Source organism: Medicago truncatula, chromosome 3, assembly GCF_003473485.1.
Source record: "Medicago truncatula cultivar Jemalong A17 chromosome 3, MtrunA17r5.0-ANR, whole genome shotgun sequence".
NCBI lineage: Eukaryota > Viridiplantae > Streptophyta > Magnoliopsida > Fabales > Fabaceae > Medicago > Medicago truncatula.
This window is the reverse complement of record NC_053044.1, coordinates 16920399-16948312: the sequence shown is the minus strand read 5'-3', so window position 1 is coordinate 16948312 and position 27914 is coordinate 16920399. Positions and strand designations below refer to the sequence as shown.

The following is a 27914-nucleotide window of genomic DNA, read 5'->3' as shown; positions in this document are numbered from 1 at the left end:
GATCCTAAGATGTTCTCCCTTTACAAGAATATTAAAGTCATTTGGAATAAAAGAATCAAATTATTTTTGGTTCAAATTGTTATTTTCGTAGGTCATTATGTATCTGTCTTGTATTCATCATATCTAGAGCTCTGCAACTCCGATTGAGGTGATCTTTGAAGCGTTGGAAAGGGTACAAATTCATCTACATTTCATATGTTGGACTCAGAAGCAAAATCGGCATATATCATGGTGTAAAATGGGATTAAACTGGAGGACGTGATTAAATGAAGGAGCTGAAGCAAAAGAGCTGAAACACAATTAATTTGAGTAGTTAAAGAGCATAATGTGGAGGAGAGAGGATGCTGAAAATTGTCCAAAAGTAACAGCCATGAGTGTGTAACTTTGAGAATTGATTCAGCCATCAAAACCAATAAATTTGTAACATTTCCTTGCAATAATTAGCCACATAAGAGTTATTAATCTTGATATAATTGTAAGCTTTTCAGCATTCTAGCCTATTACCTATATAAAGGGGGCGAAAATAATGAATGATAAGTAGAATTTTGATTAAAAAAAATACACTTTGCGTGTTGTGAAGCTTTGCTTCTTTTTTGGTTCTGGATTGAACCATGCATTGATCTTATCAAGAAACCACGTTTCTTGTGGCGATCCTCTACCAAATTAAACATCTTCCTTGAATTGGGAATTTGTTTGGTTACCATTTTCTGCCTATTTCCATCATTCTTTAACCTTAATATCCAAATATCCTTCATTATTCACAAATATACTAAATTCAAAATTACAACCATTTTTGACCACTCATCATATCATAGGTATAATCATATAGCAATGCTGTAAACAGTTTTGGGGATTGAATTGGGAAAAATTGGGACTAGCTTTCTCTAAAGATGGTTGTATAATTCTGAAAAAGGGTTTAACATTGTAGTTGTTGATGATGAATTTACATGCTCAAGTTATGTATATATGTATACTTGTGTTTTTGCTCAAAATTGGCGAAGTATAATGTTGTTGTTGATGAATTCACTTCTGATTGTTCTTGTTTTTGTTATGAGATGTTGTTTTGATGATTGAAACCTTGGGTAATCTTAACCATAGAGCTTGAAGTGAACTTTTGTTGTTCTTGAGAACTTTTATGAAAAGTGTGATTTTGTAAATTAAAGTTTTGGGTCATGTTTTATATGATTCTGAGTGTCTTAACATGTATAGAAATGGTTAGACAAATTTGGGCATAGGGAAGTCAAAATTGGGATTTTGAGGTGAAAAATGGAGTTTTCCCGAGAGCTACCTGTCATAACTCGCCATGGCGAGTGGAGTTACTCGCCGGGGCGAGTAGCTCTCTAACAGCACGTCCTGTTTCATGTTCTTGCGTCTTTTTCACACGTTTTTGTTTTGAATTGGCCTTTGGTGTAAACATGAAAGTTGTAGATAATTTTGTTAGCTTTCCAATGATTTTGGTTTGACTCGAAAATGATTTTTAGTTTTTGAGATATGATGAAAATACTCCAAGTAGGTCTTAGTGAAATCTTATGAAAATTCAACATAACCATTTCTAAGTTAATCCAAAACTTATGGGATAATTCCAAGGCTCAAAACTAGAAGTACTATGAGTTCAATTAAGATGTTTAAGAGTATTTAACCCATGTTGTTAGATTGATTCTTTGGGTTGTACTAATGATTACATATGATTATATTACCTTACCAAGAGCATGATTGTTGATTTATGTATAATTTCACTCAAACAAATTATACAAGTTGTTGGAATTCATTGTCAAAGGTTGTTGTGTCATAGTTGACCATGGTGATGATAAGTCATATTCATATATGCATTAATTTGTAGCAGTTGTTGTTGTCGTTGAGTTGTATGTAGATATACACAAGTGGAGTCAGTTGCATAAGCATAAAAGCGGGAGGGCTCTGACCCTAGAACGCCTCGTCGTTCAAAGCGGGAGGACTCATGTCCTGGAACACTTTGTTGTTCAAAGCGGTGAGGACTTATGTCCTGAATGAATGCTTTAACCATTCAATTAGCGGTGAGGACTTATGTCCTGAATGAATGCTTTAACCATTCAATTAGCGGTGAGGGCTTCGGCCCTGAATATGGTACCACATGCATAGTTGCATTTGTTGAGGAGTCTTAGAAGTGTCGTCATGTCATTGCATGAGTCGTTGTCGTTGGTTTGAATTACCATGTTATTGATGATGTTGTTGATTATGAAATATATACATATATTGGATAATTGTTGTTGTCGTTGTTCTTGAGAGAGTTGTTGTTGTTGTTGTTGATTAAGTTGTGGTTGTCGTTGTTGATTGAGTTGTTGTTGTTGTTGATTAAGTTGTTGTCGTCGTTGTTGAGTGAGTTGTTGTCGTTGTTGTTGAATCTTGTTGTTGTCGTTGCTGTTGGTTGAATTAGCAAGTGTTACTAAAGTTAAAGAAGTAAGAACATTATTGTTGAATATATGTGTTGTTTATATTATTATGATGTGATGATTATGTTGTGTTGTTTATATTATTATGAGAAGATGTTTATGATATGATGAATTATGTTGTATATGAACTATGAATATGATGTTTTTACGTTGTTTATGTCATTGATTATGAAGTTATCATGTTGTATACGAATTATGAGTATGATGTTATATGATTATGATTAAGATGTTGATTATGATGTTAAATGATGCTGTTATGATGTTGTTTATGATATCAAGTTATGACTGTTGATATGATGAGTACATGATATGGTTTAGGAGTCGTTAAAAGAAATATTATTACTAATTGATGGAGTTTAAGTTGTTAGATGCATTTGATGAATTATATGCTTATTATTATTATTTGTGAAATCTCACCCCTTCTGCTTGAAAATGTTGCCCTTCGTATGGATAACTTGCAGGTAATAAAGATTAGTAGGAGTGGTGGCTCAAGTGTCTTAGGGCTCTGATACGTAACAGGATGGGAAATTGTTGCTAAGTTTATCATTCCTTTATGTATCAATTTTGGAACATGTTGTTGAAGCTTTTATTGTCGTTGAATTAATTCCGCTGCAAAGTTTTAATTATTACGTTGTTGAAATTTGAAGGATAATTATTTAATTATTCCATTTATGATTTTTAAGAAAATAAGTGTAACATTCCGTTTAAGGTGTTTTACTCTGATTAATTTATGAATTTTTTATTTTGGGAAAACGGGGTGTTACATCCCACACAAACGACTTACCCTTACAGGAAAACTGAGTCAACAGAAGTGCTAACTTTGAAAATCCTTCAATAAACCTGCGGTAATAACCAGCCAAACCCAAGAAACTTCTGATTTCAGTCACTGACCTCAGAGTGTCCCATTGTGATACTGCATCAACTTTTGACGGATCAACTGCAATACCACTACCATAAATAATGTGGCCAAGAAAACTCACTTCACTTAACCAGAACTCACACTTCGACAACTTAGCATACAACTTTTTCTCTTTCAAAATCTGCAACACAATCTTCAGATGTTCTGAATGCTATTCTTCAGTCCTTGAATAGATCAGAATGTCATCAATAAACACAACCACAAATTTATCCAGATAAGCATGGAAAATTCGGTTCATATACTCCATGAGTAAGCAATATTTTGCCCTAGATTTACCTTAATTTCTCTGCTTAATTTAACTATATTAACCCTATCTCTTCTATTATATCTTATTACTTAAAATTAACCCGTACGCAATATTTTGCCATAGATTTACCCTAATTTCTCTGCTTAATTTTACTATATTAACCCTATCTCTTCTATTATCTCTTATCTCTTATTATCTTAAAGTTAACCCGTCAGCAATATTTTGCCCTAGATTTACCATAATTTCTCTGCTTAATTTTACTATATTAACCCTATCTCTTCTATTATCTCTTATATCTTATTATCTTAAAGTTAACCCGTAACCAATATTTTTCCCTAGATTTACCCTAATTTCTCTGCTTAATTTTACTATATTAACCCTATCTCTTCTATTATCTCTTATTACTTAAAATTAACCCGTACGCAATATTTTGCCATAGATTTACCCTAATTTCTCTGTTTAATTTTACTATATTAACCCTATCTCTTCTATTATCTCTTATCTCTTATTATCTTAAAGTTAACTTGTAAGCAATATTATGCTCTAGATTTACCATAATTTCTCTGCTTAATTTTACTATATTAACCCTATCTCTTCTATTATCTCTTATTACTTAAAGTTAACCTGTAAGCAATATTTTGCCCTAGATTTACCTTAATTTCTCTGCTTAATTTAACTATATTAATGTAACGCCCACTTTCGTTTAATCGTTTATTTAATCGAGTTTAGGCGATTATATTATAATTATATAATATATGCATGATTTTGGTATGTTTTGATGATTTACGATGATTTAGATGATTTGGTTGATGACGTGATAAGTTATGAGCTTTGAAGGCTTTGATAAGGATATGAAATTTATTTTATTGTTAAATAAAATAAAGATTTGAAAATAATATAAAATATTTAGTTAAGGGTTGTTTTGAGATTTTAGTAAGTTTTGGGGGAGAAAGTGAAATAAGATAAGTTATTAGAAAAAGATATAAATAGGGAAGACCTAATATTTTAGAAAAACTATTGTATGTGAAAACTTTTGGAAAAGGGAGAAAAGCTTAGAGAAAGGAGAATCAAAGAGAGTGCTGCGATTTCTTCATAACCAGGTAAGGGTGAGGCTAATAACTCAGTAATGTTAATTGATCGTAATTCTGATGATTAGTTAGCAAGCTTTAGGATTGAATTCGAGAAAACGAAAACTAGGTCAAATCCCTAGAATTGATGATCGAACGGTAGGAATCGGTTAAATTGATGTAGGAAGTGTTCCTAGACCTTAGATAATGTTTAGGACGAACTTTGGATTGAATGTTAGGCTTAGAACCATGTGAATCGTTGGATTTTGGCGAAATTAGGAAGTCTGGCCATAGCGACATTCATCGCTCGCCACAGCGAGCTATGAGTCTCGCCTCGCGAGTGATGAACATTCATCGCTCGCCTCACGAATCCTTTTCCCTCGCCTCGCGAGTTGTGCAATGCAGCTCGCCACAGCGAGCAACCTTACTCGCCATAGCGAGCTCAGGCAGAGTGCATGTTAGAATTTGCAAATTCGACTTTTTAGTTGGACCTTGAGTGTTTATGAGTGCCTGATCATACCTAGTAATGATTAGGAATGAATGTAGGACAAGATTGAACCCAGAACAACGTTAGTTTGGGAATTGAGTGGTACTCGCCATGGCGAGTAAGAACTCTCGCCTCGCGAGTGTAAAGCCCTAGTTGTTTATTTAATTAATTTGAATTATGTGGAGTATATATACTTTTATATATGATGTTTGGTGATTTATGCGGAGTATATATATATATATATATATATATATATATATATATATATTTATATATATGTGATTTTTTGGGTGTCTTATGTGGTGTATTATTTTATTATATAGTTTATTTAATAATAATTAGTATAAGTATGAAATAATAATTATTTTGGAGTTTGGGGAGTTATTTAATAGTTATTAAAGTTAATGGGGAGTTAAATGAAAATATAGGGAGTTAAGTAATGGGAAGTTAGGAAAAGAAAGATTAGAAGCAGTTGTACGTAAGAACTGACAAGTTGGGAGAAAAAGGGGAGAAGACCAAGTTAGAGCCAAGAGTGAATTTGCTGCACATTTCTTCTTCAATTTCTAAGGTAAGGGTGAGGTTTACTTCAATAGTGTAGATTTTAAAGTCTGATTTGAGTTTAACAGGTTTTTGGAGTGAAATTGAGGAATTGGGTTTTAATTGAATTCATGGTTTTTGGGGTAGATATTGCTATTCTGATGTTAGAATTTGGTTTTGGTTGCATAAAAACATTCATTTCTCATCTGTAAACTGATTTGGGGAGTGATTGGAAGGAAAATGGGATTTTTGGGAAAAACCAGTTTTCTGCCCGTACAGAAGTTCATCGCTCGCCTCGCGAGTAGCTGTGCTCGCCATGGCGAGTGAGCAACTTCATAGCTCGCCTCGCGAGCAGTCCAACTCGCCATGGCGAGTAGCCCAGATCAAAACGTGATTTTTGAAAAATTGTTATAAGATGTTTTGGGGATGGTTTAAGGTACCTAGATGATATTAATGATGAATGGTGAAAGTAATTTGGTAAAAAGATGAATAGGGAACTTAGAATTTGGATTTGAGTGAGAAAATGGCATTTTTCCCGAGAGTACCTGATTTTCACTCGCCTCGAGTTCGCCTTGAACTCGCCATGGCGAGCTAGTGTTTTTGTGAACTCGGCATGGCGAGCAGATGTGCTCGCGAGGCGAGTTGCACAGTTTCTGAGTGTTGACTTGCTTGCATGATTAGTAGTGGTTGGTGTTGTTGTATTTGGGCATGGTTATATATAATTATGCATTATTTTGGTTGTTTGAATTGCTGGATCGATGATTATTGATGATGGTTGAATGTATGTTATTTATTGAATCATACATATTATTATAGTGGAGTCACATGGAGTTGCATTGCAAGGTCAGTTGTATGTAGATATACACAAGTAGGTCCATTGCATATGCATAAAACAGCGGTGAGGGCTTCGGTCCTGGAGTACTAGTTGCTCAACAGCGGTGAGGGCTTCGGTCCTGATGAATGCTTTAACCATTCAAAAGCGGTGAGGGCCTCGGTCCTGTTTGGTACCACATGCATATTGCATTTCATTAAGAAGTCTAAGAAGGTGTCTTAGCAGTGGTCATGTCATGTGCATGAGTCTTGGTTGTTGATTTCATTTATTACCTGATGGATGATGTTGGTGTTGAATATGCATTTATATATATTCATTGTGATCATGGTGTATTGTTGATGTTTGTTGTTGCTTGTGACTTATACATATATATGTTTACAAGATAATGTGTTGTTGATTAGGGTGTTAGATTCAATTGATGATTTTAATATCTATATTTATTGTTGTGAATCTCACCCCTTCTGCTTGAAAATGTTGCCCTTCCTATGGGTAACTTGCAGGTGATCCTGAGTAGTTGGTGGTGGCTCAAGAGTCGTGTTTAGGGCTCTGATACGTGGGATGAGATTTATCATTTTTATTATTGTTGCTTTTCCTTTCCATGTATCAAATTTTGGAACTTATGGTGTGGAGCCTTTTGTTGTCTTTGAACTATGATGTTGAATTATGCTAAGGCCTTTAATGCCTTAGACTATTGTTGGATGTTCATGAGGTTATGGATTTTGAAAACTATTCCGCTGCTATGTTTTCATATATAATAAGTTGATTTGATAAAATAGTTTTATTTTCTATTTAAGAATTTTGAAATGACGTGTAGCATGCCCGTTGTGGAATTACTCTGATGTATATTTGCTATTTAATTGCTTTTGGGTAACGGGGTGTTACAATTTGGTATCAGAGCAGGTTGGTCCGTCCGGCCAAGTAGTAGAGTCGTGTTGAGCCACCTAGGATAGAGTGTCAACTTTAATGTTGCTTTTGTTGTTGTTCTGAGTTGTTGTTTGTCGTGTAGAATCTTGAGATGACTGGAAGTAGTGATCCTGCCCTTGTTGCTGCGCTTGAGGCTGTAGCTCAAGCTGTTCAACAGCAACCTAAGGTTGAGACTGGTAGTGATGGAACCAGGATGCTAGAGACTTTCTTGAGGAATCATCCACCAACTTTCAAGGGTAGGTATGATCCTGACGGTGCTCAGAAATGGCTGAAGGAGATTGAAAGGATTTTCAGGGTCATGCAGTGTTCTGAAGTTCAAAAGGTGCGGTTTGGGACGCACATGCTAGCTGAAGAGGCCGATGATTGGTGGATTAGTCTGTTGCCTGTGTTGGAACAGGATGATGCTGTGGTAACCTGGGCCATGTTCAGGAAGGAGTTTCTGGGCAGGTATTTTCCAGAGGATGTTAGAGGTAAGAAAGAGATTGAATTTCTGGAGTTGAAACAGGGTGACATGTCTGTCACAGAGTATGCTGCTAAGTTTGTGGAGCTTGCCACATTCTATCCTCATTACAGTGCGGAGACAGCTGAGTTCTCCAAGTGTATTAAGTTTGAGAATGGGTTGAGGGCTGACATCAAAAGAGCTATTGGGTATCAGCAGATCAGAGTCTTCTCTGAGTTGGTTAATAGGTGCAGAATTTATGAAGAAGACACCAAAGCTCATTACAAGATAATGAGTGAGAGGAGGGGTAAGGGACAGCAGAATCGTCCTAAGCCTTACAGTGCTCCTGCTGACAAAGGAAAGCAGAAGATGGGTGATGATAGGAGGCCCAAGAGGAGAGATGCTCCTGTTGAGATTGTTTGCTACAAGTGTGGTGAGAAGGGCCACAAGAGTAATGTTTGTGGAAGAGATGATATGAAGTGCTTCAGGTGTGGTCAGAAGGGTCACAGTTTAGCTGAATGCAAGCGTGGGGATATCGTCTGCTACAATTGCAATGGAGAGGGTCACATCAGTTCGCAGTGTCCTGAACCGAAGAAGACTAGAACTGGTGGGAAGGTGTTTGCTTTGACTGGTACGCAGACTCCTAATGAGGACCGACTTATCAGAGGTACTTGTTTCTTTAATAGTACTCCTTTAATTGCTATTATAGATACTGGTGCTACTCATTGTTTTATTGCTATTGAATGTGCATATAAGTTGGGTTTGGATGTATCTGATATGAAAGGGGAAATGGTTGTTGAAACTCCAGCTAAGGGTTCAGTAACCACTTCTCTTGTTTGTCTGCGGTGTCCTATATCTATGTTTGGTAGAGATTTTGTGATTGATTTAGTTTGTCTGCCGTTGACGGGTATGGATGTTATCTTTGGTATGAATTGGTTAGAGTTTAATCGAGTCCATATCAACTGCTATAATAAGACGGTGCATTTCTCTTCTGCTGAAGAAGAAGGTGAAGTTGAGCTTCTGTCTACAAAACAGATGAAACAGTTTGAACGTGATGGAATTCTGATGTATTCTCTAATGGCACAATTGTCGTTAGAAAATCAAGCTGTGATTGATGGGTTACCTGTAGTGAATGAATTTCCGGAAGTGTTTCCTGATGAGATTCCTGATGTGCCACCAGAGAGGGAGGTTGAATTTTCAATTGACCTTGTTCCGGGAACTAAGCCGGTGTCGATGGCACCGTACCGTATGTCAGCTTCTGAGTTAGCAGAGTTGAAGAAACAGTTGGAGGACCTGTTAGATAAGAAGTTTGTAAGACCCAGTCTTTCACCTTGGGGAGCACCGGTGTTGTTGGTCAAGAAGAAGGATGGTAGTATGAGACTGTGTATAGATTACCGTCAGTTGAACAAAGTTACGATCAAGAACAGGTATCCGCTTCCTAGAATTGACGACTTGATGGATCAGTTGGTTGGTGCTAAGATTTTCAGTAAGATTGATTTGAGGTCTGGTTATCATCAGATAAAGGTGAAGGATGAAGATATGCAGAAGACGGCCTTTAGGACACGTTATGGTCATTACGAGTACAAAGTGATGCCTTTCGGTGTTACTAACGCGCCTGGTGTTTTTATGGAGTACATGAATCTAATCTTCCATGCTTTTCTGGATAAGTTTGTTGTGGTGTTTATTGATGATATTTTAATCTATTCCAAGAATGAGGAGGAGCATGCAGAGCATCTGAGAATTGTATTGCAAGTGTTGAAGGAAAAGAGGTTGTATGCAAAGTTGTCGAAATGTGAGTTCTAGTTAAGTGAAGTGAGCTTTCTGGGTCACATTATTTCTGGTAGTGGTATTGCAGTGGATCCTTCAAAGGTTGATGCGGTATCACAATGGGAGACTCCGAAGTCGGTAACTGAGATCAGAAGTTTTCTGGGTTTGACTGGTTATTACCGCAGGTTCATAGAAGGGTTTTCGAAATTGGCTCTTCCGTTGACACAGTTGACCTGTAAGGGTAAATCTTTTGTGTGGGATGCTCAGTGTGAGAGTAGTTTCAATGAATTGAAGCGAAGATTGACAACTGCTCCTGTTTTGATTTTGCCTAAACTAGAAGAACCGTTTGTTGTGTACTGTGATGCATCTAAGCTGGGCTTAGGTGGTGTTCTGATGCAAGATTGTAAGGTGGTAGCGTATGCTTCTAGGCAGTTGCGTGTTCATGAGAAGAATTATCCTACACATGACCTGGAGTTAGCTGCGGTGGTTTTTGTTTTGAAAATTTGGAGGCATTATTTGTACGGTTCCAGATTTGAGGTGTTCAGTGATCATAAAAGTTTGAAGTATTTATTTGACCAGAAGGAACTGAACATGAGGCAGAGGAGGTGGTTAGAGTTACTGAAGGATTATGATTTTGGCTTGAATTACCATCCTGGTAAGGCCAATGTTGTTGCTGATGCTTTGAGCAGGAAGACTTTGCATATGTCTGCTTTAATGGTAAAAGAATTTGAATTGTTAGAACAGTTCAGAGACATGAGTCTTGTCTGTGAATTGTCATCTCAGAGTATATAGTTGGGAAGGTTGAAAATTGATAATGACTTCTTGAATAGTATCCGAGAAGCTCAAAAAGTGGATTTGAAGTTTGTTGATTTGATGACTTCAGGTAATGATACCAAGGATAGTGATTTTAAGGTTGATGATCAGGGTGTGCTGAGGTTCAGAGGTAGAGTTTGTATTCCTGATAATGAAGAGTTGAAGAAGTTGATTCTTGAGGAGAGTCACAAGAGTAGGTTGAGTATTCACCCGGGGGCTACAAAGATGTACCATGATTTGAAGAAACTGTTTTGGTGGTCCGGTTTGAAAAGAGATGTTGCTCAGTTTGTTTATGGCTGTTTGATTTGTCAGAAGTCCAAGGTTGAGCATCAGAAGCCTGCAGGGTTGTTGACACCGTTAGATGTACCGGAGTGGAAGTGGGACAGTATCTCTATGGATTTTGTGACGAGTTTACCGAACACTCCGAGAGGGCATAACGCTATTTGGGTTGTTGTCGACCGGTTGACAAAGTCGGCACACTTCATTCCTATCAATATCAATTATCCGGTAGCGTAGTTAGCAGAGATTTATATTCACAGTGTGGTGAAGCTTCATGGTGTTCCGTCGAGTATTGTGTCGGATAGAGATCCGAGGTTCACTTCTAGGTTCTGGAAGAGTTTACAGGACGCTTTGGGTTCGAAGTTGAGGTTGAGTTCGGCTTATCATCCTCAAACAGATGGTCAGTCGGAGAGGACGATTCAATCATTGGAAGATTTGTTGAGAGTGTGTGTGCTTGAACAAGGTGGAGCTTGGGATAGTCACTTGCCTTTGATTGAGTTTACTTATAACAACAGCTATCACTCGAGTATTGGTATGGCACCGTTCGAAGCCTTGTATGGTCGGAGGTGTAGGACTCCTTTATGCTGGTTTAAGTCGGGTGAGAGTGTTGTGTTGGGACCGGACTTGGTTCATGAGACTACTGAGAAAGTCAGATTGATAAGAGAAAAGATGAAAGCTTCGCAGAGCCGACAGAAGAGTTACCATGACAAGCGAAGAAAGGATCTTGAGTTTCAGGAGGGTGATCATGTTTTTCTGAGGGTCACTCCTTTGACGGGTGTCGGTCGTGCTTTGAAGTCGAGAAAGTTGACTCCTAAGTTCATTGGTCCGTATTAGATTTCAGAGAGAGTTGGAACAGTGGCATATAGAGTTGGTTTGCCACCTCATCTTTCGAACTTGCACGATGTGTTTCATGTTTCTCAGCTTCGGAAGTATGTTGCGGATCCTTCACATGTGATTCCAAGGGATGATGTGCAGGTTAGGGACAACCTGACAGTTGAGACTATGCCGTTGAGGATTGATGACAGAAAGGTGAAGTCCTTGAGAGGTAAAGAGATACCTCTTGTGAGAGTCGTTTGGGGTGGAGCGACTGGTGAAAGTTTGACTTGGGAGCTGGAGAGTAAGATGCGGGAGTCGTATCCGGAGTTGTTTGCTTGAGGTAAGATTTCGAGGACGAAATTCTGTAATTTGGGGAGAGTTGTAACGCCCTAGTTGTTTATTTAATTAATTTGAATTATGTGGAGTATATATATTTTTATATATGATGTTTGGTGATTTATGCGGAGTATATATATATATATATATATATATATATTTATATATATGTGATTTTTTGGGTGTCTTATGTGGTGTATTATTTTATTATATAGTTTATTTAATAATAATTAGTATAAGTATGAAATAATAATTATTTTGTAGTGTGGGGAGTTATTTAATAGTTATTAAAGTTAATGGGGAGTTAAATGAAAATATAGGGAGTTAAGTAATGGGAAGTTAGGAAAAGAAAGATTAGAAGCAGTTGTACGTAAGAACTGACAAGTTGGGAGAAAAAGGGGAGAAGACCAAGTTAGAGCCAAGAGTGAATTTGCTGCACATTTCTTCTTCAATTTCTAAGGTAAGGGTGAGGTTTACTTCAATAGTGTAGATTTTAAAGTCTGATTTGAGTTTAACAGGTTTTTGGAGTGAAATTGAGGAATTGGGTTTTAATTGAATTCATGATTTTTGGGGTAGATATTGCTATTCTGATGTTAGAATTTGGTTTTGGTTGCATAGAAACATTCATTTCTCATCTATAAACTGATTTGGGGAGTGATTGGAAGGAAAATGGGATTTTTGGGAAAAACCAGTTTTCTGCCCGTACAGAAGTTCATCGCTCGCCTCGCGAGTAGTTGTGCTCGCCATGGCGAGTGAGCAACTTCATAGCTCGCCTCGCGAGCAGTCCAACTCGCCATGGCGAGTAGCCCAGATCAAAACGTGATTTTTGAAAAATTGTTATAAGATGTTTTGGGGATGGTTTAAGGTACCTAGATGATATTAATGATGAATGGTGAAAGTAATTTGGTAAAAAGATGAATAGGGAACTTAGAATTTGGATTTGAGTGAGAAAATGGCATTTTTCCTGAGAGTACCTGATTTTCACTCGCCTCGAGTTCGCCTTGAACTCGCCATGGCGAGCTAGTGTTTTTGTGAACTCGGCATGGCGAGCAGATGTGCTCGCGAGGCGAGTTGCACAGTTTCTGAGTGTTGACTTGCTTGCATGATTAGTAGTGGTTGGTGTTGTTGTATTTGGGCATGGTTATATATAATTATGCATTATTTTGGTTGTTTGAATTGCTGGATCGATGATTATTGATGATGGTTGAATGTATGTTATTTATTGAATCATACATATTATTATAGTGGAGTCACATGGAGTTGCATTGCAAGGTCAGTTGTATGTAGATATACACAAGTAGGTCCATTGCATATGCATAAAACAGCGGTGAGGGCTTCGGTCCTGGAGTACTAGTTGCTCAACAGCGGTGAGGGCTTCGGTCCTGATGAATGCTTTAACCATTCAAAAGCGGTGAGGGCCTCGGTCCTGTTTGGTACCACATGCATATTGCATTTCATTAAGAAGTCTAAGAAGGTGTCTTAGCAGTGGTCATGTCATGTGCATGAGTCTTGGTTGTTGATTTCATTTATTACCTGATGGATGATGTTGGTGTTGAATATGCATTTATATATATTCATTGTGATCATGGTGTATTGTTGATGTTTGTTGTTGCTTGTGACTTATACATATATATGTTTACAAGATAATGTGTTGTTGATTAGGGTGTTAGATTCAATTGGTGATTTTAATATCTATATTTATTGTTGTGAATCTCACCCCTTCTGCTTGAAAATGTTGCCCTTCCTATGGGTAACTTGCAGGTGATCCTGAGTAGTTGGTGGTGGCTCAAGAGTCGTGTCTAGGGCTCTGATACGTGGGATGGGATTTATCATTTTTATTATTGTTGCTTTTCCTTTCCATGTATCAAATTTTGGAACTTATGGTGTGGAGCCTTTTGTTGTCTTTGAACTATGATGTTGAATTATGTTAAGGCCTTTAATGCCTTAGACTATTGTTGGATGTTCATGAGGTTATGGATTTTGAAAACTATTCCGCTGCTATGTTTTCATATATAATAAGTTGATTTGATAAAATAGTTTTATTTTCTATTTAAGAATTTTGAAATGACGTGTAGCATGCCCGTTGTGGAATTACTCTGATGTATATTTGCTATTTAATTGCTTTTGAGTAACGGGGTGTTACAGCGAGCACTTCCAGAATGGAGTGTCTTGAGTGTTTGTGCGATCTGCGTCGCACGTATTGATCAAGAGTGAACCCCTAATTGGTAATGAAACCTAATGATGACGTTTAATGCAATCTGTAAAACCGTTTAAGACGTGTTGTCATTAATTGAGCATGATTAATGTATTGTACAATTATGTAAGATATGAAAGTTTAATTATGATGCAATTGATTTGCTATTGATATAATGATATCATCCTGTTATGTGACTTGATTATGCTGCTGCTGTTATTTAACTAAGTGCATAATGTCTATATATGATGAATAAGATGACGTTTAGCTCCAAATTATTGGATGCATGTTGAATACGATGATTACGGTGTTGTGTTGATATGAGTCCATGCATAGCATTTCATTGAGCTTAGTCCTCACCACGATTATTAGGAGCTTTATCCTCCGCACGATTTATTAGGAGCTTTGTCCTCCGCACGATTAAAGTATATTAATACTTATGATGACGATTGGTACCACATGCATATAAGGAGTCTAAAAGCATTGTCGCATTGTCATGTCTAAGATGCTTTGTTGATAATGATTGAATATGTGATTACGTGATAAGTGTTTATCAAATATGTTTTGTTGTTGATGATAATTGAATATATAATCACGTGATAATTGTTTATCAAGTACGCAAAGTTGTTTAAGATTGATTATGATGTTAATGTTAATTATGATTCAAATTACTCTGATTAATATTATTTTGTTATGAAATCTCACCCCTTCTGCTTGAAAATGTTGCCCTTTGTATGGGTAACTTGCAGGTGATTGTGCTTAGTGTGCAGTTGCCGTCGTGAGTGGCCTTGCCTTCACTGTGTCGTCTAGGTCGCTCTGATACGTAACGGGATGGGGCTATATGTTATGCATGCTTCGTTCTATTACGTGAATAATATGCTATTTGATTATTGAACTAACTCTTTTGAGATTATCTTGATGGGGCCTGCGTGCCAAAACGTTTTATGGATTATGATATAATTTCCGCTTCAAAGTTTAAGTTATTTGGTTAAATTATCATTTAACTGTTTTGGATTATGCTATATGTGATATCCCGTTGTTATGATGCTTACTCTGATATATGTTTTAAGAAATTTTTATATTGGGAAAACGGGGTGTTACAATTAACCCTATCTCTTCTATTATCTCTTATTACTTAAAATTAACTCGTACGCAATATTTTGCCATAGATTTACCCTAATTTCGCTGCTTAATTTTACTATATTAACCCTATCTCTTGTATCATCTCTTATCTCTTATTATCTTAAAGTTAACCTGTAAGCAATATTTTGCCCTAGATTTACCATAATTTCTCTGCTTAATTTTACTATATTAACCATATCTCTTCTATTATCTCTTATCTCTTATTATCTTAAATTTAACCTGTTAGGATTATTTTGCCCTAGATTTACCCTAATTTCTCTGCTTAATTTTACTATATTAATCATATCTCTTCTATTATCTCATATATCTTATCTTATTATCTTAAAGTTAACTCGTAAGCAATATTTTTCCCTAGATTTAACCTAATTTATCTGCTTAATTATACTATATTAACCCTATCTCTTCTATTATATCTTATTACTTAAATTTAACCCGTAAGCAATATTTTGTCCTAGATTTACCTTAATTTCTCTGCTTAATTTAACTATATTAACCCAATCTCTTCTATTATCTCTTAATACTTAAAACTAACCCGTACGCAATATTTTGCCCTAGATTTACTCTAATTTCTCTGCTTAATTTTACTATATTAACCTTATCTCTTCTATTATCTCTTATCTCTTATTATCTTAAAGTTAACATGTAAGCAACATTTTGCCCTAGATTTACCCTAATTTCTCTGTTTAATTTTACTATATTAATCATATCTCTTATGTTATCTCTTATATCTTATACTACGTTAAAGTTAACCCGTAAGCAATATTTTGCCCTAGATTTACCTTAATTTCTCTGCTTAATTTAACTATAATAACCTTATCTCTTCTATTATCTCTTATTACGTAAAATTAACCCGTACGCAATATTTTGCCATAGATTTACACTAATATCTCTGCTTAATTTAACTAAATTAACCATATCTCTTATATTATCTCTTATCTCCTATTATCTTAAAGTTAACATGTAAGCAATATTTTGCCCTAGATTTACCATAATTTCTCTGCTTAATTTTACTATATTAACCCTATCTCTTCTATTATCTCTTATCTCTTATTATCTTAAAGTTAACCTGTAAGCAATATTTTGCCCTAGATTTAACCTAATTTATCTGCTTTATTATACTATATTAACCCTGTCTCTTCTATTATATCTTATTACTTAAAGTCAACCCGTAAGCAATATTTTGCCCTAGATTTACCTTAATTTCTCTACTTAATTTAATTATATTAACCCTATCTCTTCTATTATCTCTTATTACTTAAAATTAACCCGTACACAATATTTTGGCATAGATTTACCCTAATTTCTCTGCTTAATTTTACTATATTAACCCTATCTCTTCTATCATCTCTTATCTCTTATTATCTTAAAGTTAACCTGTAAGCAATATTTTGCCCTAGATTTACCATAATTTCTCTGCTTAATTTTACTATATTAACCCTATCTCTTCTATTATCTCTTATCTCTTATTATCTTAAAGTTAACCTGTAAGAATTATTTTGCCCTAGATTTACCCTAATTTCTCTACTTAATTTTACTATATTAATCATATCTCTTCTATTATCTCATATATCTTATTATCTTAAAGTTAACCTGTAAGCAATATTTTGCCCTAGATTTAACCTAATTTATCTGCTTAATTATACTATATTAACCCTGTCTCTTCTATTATCTCTTAATACTTAAAATTAACCCGTACACAATATTTTGCCCTAGATTTACTCTAATTTCTCTGCTTAATTTTACTATATTAACCTTATCTCTTATTACTTAAAATTAACCCGTAAGCAATATTTTGCCATAGATTTACCATAATTTCTCTGCTTAAGTTTACTATATTAACCCTATCTCTTCTATTATCTCTTATCTCTTATTATCTTAAAGTTAACCTGTTAGCAATATTTTGCCCTAGATTTACCCTAATTTCTCTGCTTAATTTTACTATATTAATCATATCTCTTCTATTATCTCTTATATCTTATTATCTTAAAGTTACCCTATAAGCAATATTTTGCTCTAGATTTACCATACTTTCTCTGCTTAATTTTACTATATTAACCTTATCTCTTCTATTATCTCTTATTACTTAAAGTTAACCCGTAAGCAATATTTTGCCCTATGTTGTACCCTGATTTTGGACCTAAAAATACTTGTTCAAATTTCTCTTTTAACACTGATATTTGTCAATTCGCTGTTATTGTACTCTGAATCTTTACTCTCTTTTCATCTGCATATTCTACTGTCTCTATCTCAAAGTAAGTTCAAGCTCGATTTTCTTGCATAAAACCATTCAAAATGTCTTTTCTTGCATTATAAGTCATTTAAGAGCTCTCTGAAACATCGCATTACTTTTTCCTGCATTTTATTTCAAAAAAATCATACAAAAGGGTATTTTGGTCATTTCCTGCAGTGGAACCCATTTTAGTCCCTGTGTTTGCCTCTGAGTCTTTTCAACTTGTCTGTACAAATCACTGTTGAGTCTTTGTTTAAAAAGTCATTTAAAAAATTGCATCTGAGTCAGTTTGAGTCAGTTTAGTCCCTAGGGACATTTTGGTCTTTTCCTGTCCAAATTTCGGCAGGGAGGTATTTTAAAATACCTCATGGCAGTAATTGGTTCGTTTTAGTCCTTTTGTTGATTTTACTTTTGGTTTCACTTTACGTTTTTTCAAATTACCAATTTTAGTCCAATTTTATTTTAATTACATTTTAAGTCCCTCAAACAATTCTCAAAATTGTATTTTAGTCCAGAACTTTTTAAAATTGCAGTTAGATCTTTTTTTTATTACGGTCCAGTCCTCCAATTTTCTCATTTTGCAGATAGGTCCTTAAAGTCAAAAGTCCAAGGCAGAGCCAAGCAAAGTCCAAAAACAGGTGTCCCTTTCTCATTGGGTCTCAAGTACACATGTCAGCTATAAATACAACACAGTGTTAGATTTTCAAAGAGGATCCATTAATCACACGCCACATCACAAACAAAAGAAAGATTTCTCTCTCCTTTCTGTTAGGATCAAAACTCAGAAATCACCAAGAACACTCAAACCCTAGATTTTTCCAGAATCACAATTCAACACAAAATTCAGTGAATCTTTCGCAATTCTCAGAGATTCATCATTGAATCTTCATCATCGAATCGGTTTCCTTCGCAATTCAAGGCGCGAATTCGCCATTGGCAAACTCCAGCACCGATCACGAAGGAATCAGTGAGAGGAAGAGGAAAAGAAGCAAGGTTTAAACCGGCGAAGAAGATGAAGAAGCAGAACCAGTGAAATCACCGGTTTATTTCCGGTCCAGCAACCAAATCAACAACACAGAAAACGAAGAATCAAGTGTTTCCGAAGAAATTCAACAAAATCTCCATTAAAACTCAGGTAAACACTTAAACTTCATTTTTCTTCCTCAAAAGCGACAACGAAGCCAAGACAGTGTAGATCTTTGAAAAGAAAAACGTTCTGGTTCAAAAAGATTGAAAACCTAAAAACGTCATCAAAACCGAAATAAACTCCAAGATCTACGTCGTTCAAAGCCTCGTTTCCTTTATTTTCTTTCAAAAAAACATCAACCAGAAACGAATAAACGTAGATCTGCGAAGATTTAGAGGTTTCTCTTTCAAAAAGTGTGAAACCCTAACTTTTAAAACCGGAGCAAAAACCTCAGATCTACGTCGATTCAGTTGTTATTTGCGAAAATCAGCGGTGAAATCACGTTTAGATTGAAGAGAGGTTTTGATTGATGTAAAAAATTTTGAATTCTGGAAATTAGGTCACCGGAAAGTGCATAATCTCGCCGGAGAAGATGAAGTTTCCGGCGGACCTTCAAGGTCTCCGCCGTTGCTTCATCCTCACCGGTGGTGACTTCTAGAGAGAGGCGAGAGGTCTGAGAGAAGAGACAAGTTTAGAGAGAGAAAGAGCAGGGAGCAAATGAATAAACCGGTCTTGAGACACATATATAGGCCACTGAACCGGTCTGGTTCAAGACCGGTTTATCTTGTTTGATCTTGAGCGTTGGATTAATCCAACGCTCCCTGTGTCATCAGGCTGCTGAGTGTTGGGCTTTGGGTTTGGGCCTAGGTTTCCTGTATGTTTTTTTGCTATTTACACCTTGTTTTCTTGCTGATTGAACCCCTGCTTGCTCAATTTTTCTCTCAAAAATTCTAGAAAAATTCCTATTGTTTTTTAGTCCATTTTTGGTTTATTTTGTGATGCTTTTCACATGTTTAAAAATGATAAAAATATATGTGCTTTTTTTTAGGCCAAGAAATAAAGTGTAAAATATTCCCATAATTGTGTTATGATGCTTGGCTTGTATGTGTCCTTATTATCCTCACATTATAGTTCAAAATCAAACCCCTTTAACATTGCTATAATGAGAGAATTATAGGTCATGTGCATGTCTAAGTGGTATAACCAATTTTAGGTATATTTTTGCCATTTTATTTCACTTCATTGTTCTTTTCTGTTTGTTATCTTATTTCAATATTGTTTCCTTTTTACTATTTTATGCCTTATGATACTAACCATTTCATCTCACATTTCATTCATCCCATAGTTTAGGCATCATTTTTCTATTCGTTTCTATATCAAATGGGTTTGTAATAATTTTAGGTAGATTAGCTTTCTTTTAATTACTTGCAAAACCATAGCATGTAAACTAGGGCAAAGTGTAAAGGACAATGGACTCTAATGATGTACACCGACACAAGCACCGACACGCACACACGTTGCATGTTTACCGTTTAGATGTATGCTTAGGAAACGCGATTTTTAGACAAATGCCAATTTTCAAAAAAAATAATAAATTCCATCACTCAATTTTTTTCCAAACAAACCTTGGAGTCAAAACTCCATTGATTTTTTTTCCTTTATTTTCTTAACCAAATCCAAATGAATCCTAATTCCTACTTAGACTTTTTTAAATAACAATTGAACCAACCATTCACCATTTTCTTCTCTTATGCCTTCAAGGCCTCTTTCTCTTCTTCAAAACCATTTTCCAACAAAAACTAAAATCAACCAAACACACAAAAAAAAGTATTTTTGAAAGAGAACTACATGGAGTTTGATCCCTTAAATGGGTATGTAGGCATGAGGTCAAAACCTCTCCAAGTCCACTAAAATAAAACCTCAAACACTTTCTCCCCCCATTCTTAACATAAATAAATTTCCTTTTTCATAAATAGCATTAAAAATAAAGCGTAGACATAAACTAAGAAAACGGCTCCTATAGAGTACTATAGTCACCGCGGGTGCCTAACACCTTCTCGTAGTGAAAACGACCCCCGAACTTAGAATCTAAGGGTTTTTTTCTCAATTTTGCCCTTCCCAAGAAAAAATAGAGAATATCAAAGATTGAAAGGTTCAAGCCTAATTAATGACTTGACACCCGAAAATCGCGATAACAGAAATGGCGACTTCACTGGGGACACTTTAAGCGGGTCACGCCTAGTTTTCCTTAGTTTATATTTACGCTTTGTTTTATTGCTTACATATGTGAATACTTGTTTATTTTCATTTAACGTGTGGGGTGAGAATATCAAAAGTCCTATACCCGGGCTGAGTGAACTTATGAATAGGTAGAGATATAATCGACAATTCGATCCGAGGGTTGCCTCGTGTATTGGGTTATGCGATCAATCTCACATAGCTGAGGCATTTTGGAAGTAATATTGTCGGCGTGTGTTGTCATGCTTAGGCACTTTGCTTTCAATTGTTCGACGATGCTATGGACCGTAGTTACCAAACCCATCCATGGCCTTTTTTAGGACGTAGTGCGGTGGCTAAACCGAGTGTTGTCTCGAGTTTTAGTCGTCACGCGATACTACACTCAAGCTAGACCTTCTTGCGAATAAACATGGAACGGACGTTGTCCCGTGCTACCATGATATACGTAAGAGAGGTTGCAGTTTGGGAACTTGATTAGAACCTTGGTTACTATTATCCTAAGCCCTAGTTTACCGGGCACCGTGTCCGCCCGTGGCTCCTCGACTTTAATCTCAACCCTCCATGTTTTTTCTGTAATTGAAAAAAAACAATCATGCATACATGCATTCATGCATAAATTTTTCTCATGCATTCATCGAAGGATTGGACAAATTAAAAACTTTGTAAACATTACAGGTATGAAGAAGACTAAATCCTACAAGTTCAAGGAGGTTGATTTGGTTAGTTTGAGAGAATTTGCACTCAAGGTTAAGAATCAAACAGGTTTCCGACTCCGGTATGGTGGTTTGCTTACTATTCTCCGGACTAATGTTGAAGAGAAGCTCGTGCACACTCTAGTGCAATTCTATGACCCGAGTTTCCGTTGCTTCACTTTCCCGGATTTCCAGTTGGTCCCTACTCTTGAGGCTTATTCCCACTTATTGGATTCACCTATAGCCGAGAAGACGCCTTTCACCGGTCCCGGGGCTTCTCTTGCTCCTTTGGTTATTGCTAAGGATCTCTATCTCAAGACTTCCGATGTCTCCAAGCATCTTACTACTAAGTCTCACATCCGAGGGATTACTTCAAAGTATCTACTTGAGCAAGCTAATCTCAAAACTACTTGTCAGGACACACTCGAGGCTATTCTTGCATTGCTTATCTATGGGCTCATTCTCTTTCCGAATCTCGACAACTTTGTGGATATGAATGCTATTGAGATCTTCCATTCCAGGAATCCGGTTCCTACCTTGCTAGCTGACACATATCATGCTATCCATGACCAGACTCTCAAAGGTCGTGGGTATATCCTTTGCTGCGTGCCTCTCCTATATAGGTGGTTTATTTCTCACCTTCCGAGCTCCTTCCATGACAACTCGGAGGATTGGTCCTACTCACAGCGGATGATGGCTCTCTCTCCTAACGAGGTGGTCTGGATCACTCCCGCCGCTCAGGTTAAGGAAATTATCACTAGTTGTGGAGATTTTCTCAATGTACCTCTTCTTGGTACCCGTGGGGGAATCAACTACAATCCTGAGCTTGCTATGAGACAGTTTGGGTTCCTAATGAAGGCAAAGCCCATCAATCTTGCTACATCCCCAGAGTTCTTCTACTATTCGAACGCCCCCACCGGACAAAGGGAGGCTTTCATAGGGGCTTGGTCTAAGGTCCTTAGGAAGAGTGTGAAGCATTTGGGTGTGAGATCTGGTATTGCTCATGAGGCCTATGCTCAGTGGGTAATAAATCGAGCTGAAGAGATTGATATGCCATACCCTGCTATGAGATATGTGTCTGCGTCTGCTCCATCTATACCTTTACCTCTACCTCCCACAACTCAGGGAATGTATCAGGAGCATCTAGCTATGGAGAGTCGTGAGAAACAAATGTGGAAAGCCCGATACAATGAAGCTGAGAATCTAATCATGACTTTGGATGGTAAGGATGAGCAGAAGACTCATGAGAACCTGATATTGAAGAAGGAATTGGTTAAGGTCCGAAGGGAACTTGAAGAAAAGGATGAGTTACTTATGCGGGACTCCAAGAGAGCTAGAGGACGACGCAACTTCTATGCTAGATACTGCGGTTCGGATTCGGAGTCTGAGTCTGAGGATCATCCCACCACTTCCTATGCTTGAGAGTTTTATTTGTTTATATTTCAAAGTCTTCCCTTGGCTTGGTATTTCAAAGGGATTCATCTTGTAAACACTTCGTTTTGCTTTGCTTGTTTAGATACTGTTTACAAAAAAAAAAACTTTTGCATTTGCATTTGTACATATCATGCATCATGTGCATCATTCATCAAGTCACAAAAGGTTTCCAAGTGCTCACTGCCTCCTGGTTCTTCTGCCACAGATTGAAAGGTGGCTCGTGCTCGGAAAGTCTACGAACCTGACAGAATACATCGGACTAGACTCTACAGAAAGAAGAATTCGGTAGCTATGGAAGAAGAAAATGCTCAGCTCCGTACCGAGTTAGCTACTCTAAGGGAAGAATTGGCTAAGGCCAATGATACCATGACTACTCTGCTAGCCGCTCAGGAACAATCAGCCACAACTATCCCTATAGCCACAACTATACCTGTAACTACAAGTGTGATCCCAACTGCATCTACTGACGCTCGCTTCGCCATGCCAACTGGGTTCCCGTATGGGCTTCCACCGTTTTTTACTCCTAGTACTGCAGCGGGCACTTCTGGTACTGCTAACAATGGTCCGATTCCTGCAACAAATGTTGTCTCCATCAATACTACTTTGCCACAAACAACGGCAGCTGTCACTGAGCCTCTTGTGCATGCCATACCTCAAAGTGTTAACATCAACACACACCACGGAAACATCCCCGTGATCAAAACCATGGAAGAAAGGATGGAGGAACTTGCTAAAGAACTCCGTCATGAAATCAAAGCTAATCAAGGGAATGCGGACTCTTTCAAGACTCAGGATCTCTGCTTGGTACCAAAGGTGGATGTCCCTAAGAAGTTCAAGATCCCGGATTTCGACCGATACAATGGGCTGACTTGTCCCCAGAACCACATCATCAAATATGTCCGAAAGATGGGTAACTACAAAGACAATGATTCACTCATGATTCACTGCTTCCAAGATAGCTTGATGGAAGATGCTACAGAGTGGTATACTAGTTTGAGCAAAAATGACATCCATACCTTTGATGAATTAGCCGCTGCTTTCAAAAGCCACTATGGGTTTAATACCCGATTGAAGCCGAACAGGGAATTCCTCAGATCTCTCTCCCAAAAGAAGGAGGAAAGCTTCCGTGAATACGCGCAGAGATGGAGGGGGGCAGCTGCCCGCATTACTCCCGCTCTTGATGAAGAAGAAATGACCCAGACATTCCTAAAGACCTTGAAAAAGGATTATGTTGAGAGAATGATCATTGCTGCCCCGAATAACTTCTCGGAGATGGTCACCATGGGAACTCGTCTGGAAGAAGCCGTCAGGGAAGGAATCATTGTGTTCGAAAAAGCTGAATCCTCTGTGAATGCATCAAAGAGGTATGGTAACGGACACCACAAGAAGAAAGAAACGGAAGTAGGGATGGTGTCTGCCGGAGCCGGTCAATCCATGGCTACTGTTGCTCCTATTAATGCTGCCCAAATGCCTCCATCGTACCCGTATGCGCCGTATTCTCAGCATCCTTTCTTTCCGCCATTCTATCATCAGTACCCTTTGCCACCGGGTCAACCTCAAGTACCCGTTAATGCAATAGCTCAACAGATGAAACAACAGTTGCCGGTTCAACAACAACAACAACATCAACAAGCTAGACCTACTTTCCCTCCGATACCGATGTTGTATGCTGAGTTGCTTCCGACTTTACTCCATAGAGGGCATTGTACAACCAGACAGGGCAAGCCCCCACCTGATCCGTTGCCTCCAAGGTTCAGGTCCGATCTCAAATGTGATTTCCACCAAGGCGCCCTGGGTCACGATGTCGAGGGGTGCTATGCTTTGAAGTATATCGTGAAGAAGCTCATTGATCAAGGAAAGCTGACTTTTGAGAATAATGTCCCGCATGTCCTCGACAATCCTCTTCCAAATCATGCCACTGTAAATATGATCGAAGTATGTGAGGAAGCTCTTAGACTTGATGTCCGTAACGTCGCAACTCCTCTGGTGCCCCTACACATCAAGCTGTGCAAAGCTTCTCTGTTCAGCCATGATCACGCCAAGTGCCTAGGATGCCTTCGGAATCCTTTGGGTTGCTTTACTGTTCAAGATGACATCCAAAGCTTGATGAATGATAATTTTTTGACTGTTAGTGATGTCTGCGTGATTGTGCCAGTTTTTCACGATCCGCCTGTTAAGAGTATGCCTTTGAAGGAGAATGCTGAGCCTCTGGTGATAAGGTTACCCGGACTGGTACCGTATACTTCAGATAGGGCTATCCCGTACAAATATAATGCTACCATAATCGAAAACGGAGTAGAAGTGCCTCTGGTGTCCTTGGCTGTGATGAACAATACCGCCGAAGGAACTTCAGCAGCCCTAAGAAGCGGAAGAGTCCGTCCACCCATTGACAAGACAGCTACGCCTACCGTGCCACCCATTGACAAGACAACCCCGACTGATGTTTCTCCCATTAACAGAGACGTGAGCCAACCAGGCCGGTCTATAGAGGATTCTAATCTGGACGAGATTTTGAGATTGATCAAAAGAAGTGATTATAAGATTGTGGATCAGCTGCTGCAAACCCCGTCGAAGATATCCATTTTGTCTCTACTCCTGAGTTCCGCTGCCCACAGAGATACCCTTTTAAAAGTATTGGAGCAGGCTTATGTGGATCATGAAGTCACGGTGGATCACTTTGGTAGCATAGTGGGGAACATTACCGCCTGCAGCAACCTGTGGTTCAGTGAAGATGAATTGCCCGAAGCAGGAAAGCATCATAATCTGGCCTTGCATATCTCCGTGAATTGCAAGTCCGACATGCTATCAAATGTGTTAGTAGACACTGGCTCATCTTTGAACGTGATGCCCAAGTCAACGCTGGATCAGCTGAGTTACCGGGGAACTCCTTTGAGGAGAAGCACTTTTTTGGTCAAAGCCTTTGATGGAACCCGCAAGAGCGTTCTCGGGGAGATAGACTTGCCAATAACTATTGGCCCCGAAACCTTTCTAATCACCTTTCAGGTCATGGATATTAATGCCTCTTACAGCTGTCTCTTGGGGAGACCATGGATACATGACGCGGGGGCGGTGACCTCTACTTTGCACCAGAAGTTGAAATTTGCAAAAAGTGGAAAGCTTGTTACCATTCATGGAGAGGAAGCATACCTGGTTAGCCAGCTATCATCTTTCTCTTGCATAGAAGCAGGGTCTGCAGAGGGGACCGCTTTTCAAGGATTAACTGTCGAAGGTACGGAGCCTAAAAGGGATGGAACTGCCATGGCTTCTTTGAAGGATGCACAGAGAGCCGTCCAAGAGGGTCAAGCTGCCGGCTGGGGCAGGTTAATACAGCTTCGTGAGAACAAGCATAAGGAAGGTCTTGGCTTTTCCCCAACTTCAGGAGTTTCCACCGGGGCATTCTATAGTGCTGGGTTTGTCAACGCAATCACAGAAGAAGCAACTGGATTTGGCCCGAGGCCTGTATTTGTTACACCAGGAGGCATTGCGAGAGATTGGGATGCCATTGACATTCCCTCAATCATGCATGTTTCTGAGTAATATACCTTGTTGCTTAAGTATCTTGTTTTTCAAAATAACAATCCTCTCGCTCTGCCCAAAGCGAGAGTGATATTTTCTGTAAGGGCACGTTTGTTTCGGCATTGCCGTTGATTAATAAAAAAAATTTGTTGTCGTTTCTTTCACGACTGCTATTTTTAGTGCTTTTTTCCTTGGAAATAATGGTAATGCCATAAAAAACCAAAACATCTGTATTTTCTTATTTAATTTCAAAAATCTGCATAAAAAACCTCTTTCAATTGTATGCAAGGCTATTAGAAGCTTATCAGCAGCGTTAATGTAAAAAGTCAAGTATATTAGAAGCTTATCAGCAGGGCTTTCGATGTTAAAGTTTCTGAAGAACACATTGGCTCTGAAGAATGTGATTGCTTCATCCACAATATCAGTTCTATCTACCATTCATAATACACAACAACAACATATATCACATTCTGAAAAAACCAAAAAATAAATAAACGAATTGAAAGAGAAAAAGAAAAAACCTTGATCTGAAACAGGTGCAAGACCCTTAATGTGGCTTTTTAAAGGGAGAAGAGGGCATCCACAAGCTCCGTTAACTCCTTCATCGTCCACAAAACTAGAGTGATAAACCTTAATTCACACATCAACAACAACAAAGAAAGAATGATTTTTATTCGGGAAAACAAATTAGGGTATTATTATGACTAAGAATGAAATGAATTGGTGTAGCATGCTTTTATGTACCATGCTTCTTTGTTCTGGTAATTTTTGTTTGTTTGGAAGAGATGAAGATAGACATGAACATGAAGAAGAGTTTTGGGATTTTTTTTCTTCTGATTTTTAATTTTTTTCTTAATTTATTTAATTTAAAAATTGATTTTTTGGTTTTTTAATTAATTAATTACACATGTGGCCTGCCACGTAGGCGTTGAATAAGTCAAAATTGACCAAAATGATCAAAGATGCAAAGGGGTTAAATCTTAGGGGATCAAAATTGTAGTTTTTATACTTAGGGGGCCAAAATTGCAAGGTTTTGAAAATTAAGGGGGGAAAAATGCACTTTAGCCTAAATTTTACAAGAACAAAAAAAATCACAAAGTTCAAAAGAAATTAATTTAATTTTTTTAGAATTTTTTAGTAGAAAATGATCGTATAAACAATTTTTTATCAATGTTTTTCTTTTTAGTTGAGAAGTTTTCAATGTTTATTTCTAGACGGAAAAAAGCTTGTCCTGAAATATACTTTCAGACTACAAAATGGAAACCAAAAGATACACCTTCAATGGGAAAATGAATATTGCTTGAAACTTACAGGACAAAATTTGAGCTTAGTAGCTTAATCCAAAATAGACAAAAAGTAGAAGATATTACTGGTTAAGCACGAATTGAAAGTTAGTACTCTATAGGTTAAATTAAACACAATCTCTTTGCCTGTAGAACATTTTTTGTGATGTAAAGTGGTTGTTTTGGGATCAGCTGTTAACTGCAACAAAATACATGATCTGGCCTGATAGCATTTCCCCTGGCATTTGGTTCTTAAATACATGTATTCGTGTTTGCATCAAATACATGTTTTGTGGTTTCATTTGGTTCATATCCATTGAACTGA

General features: G+C 37.5%; 1 protein-coding gene across 1 annotated transcript; it reads right to left on the bottom strand.

Moving 5' to 3' along the window:
• Positions 1-95: 95 nt before the first annotated feature.
• On the bottom strand, positions 96-26942 carry LOC25480879 (actin-related protein 2/3 complex subunit 3; the record flags this gene model as incomplete). Its single annotated transcript, XM_039831942.1, has 3 exons — positions 96-184; positions 26576-26737; positions 26828-26942. Coding segments are annotated over 3 exons (366 nt in total), but the record flags the coding sequence as incomplete, so codon positions are not given.
• Positions 26943-27914: the final 972 nt, after the last annotated feature.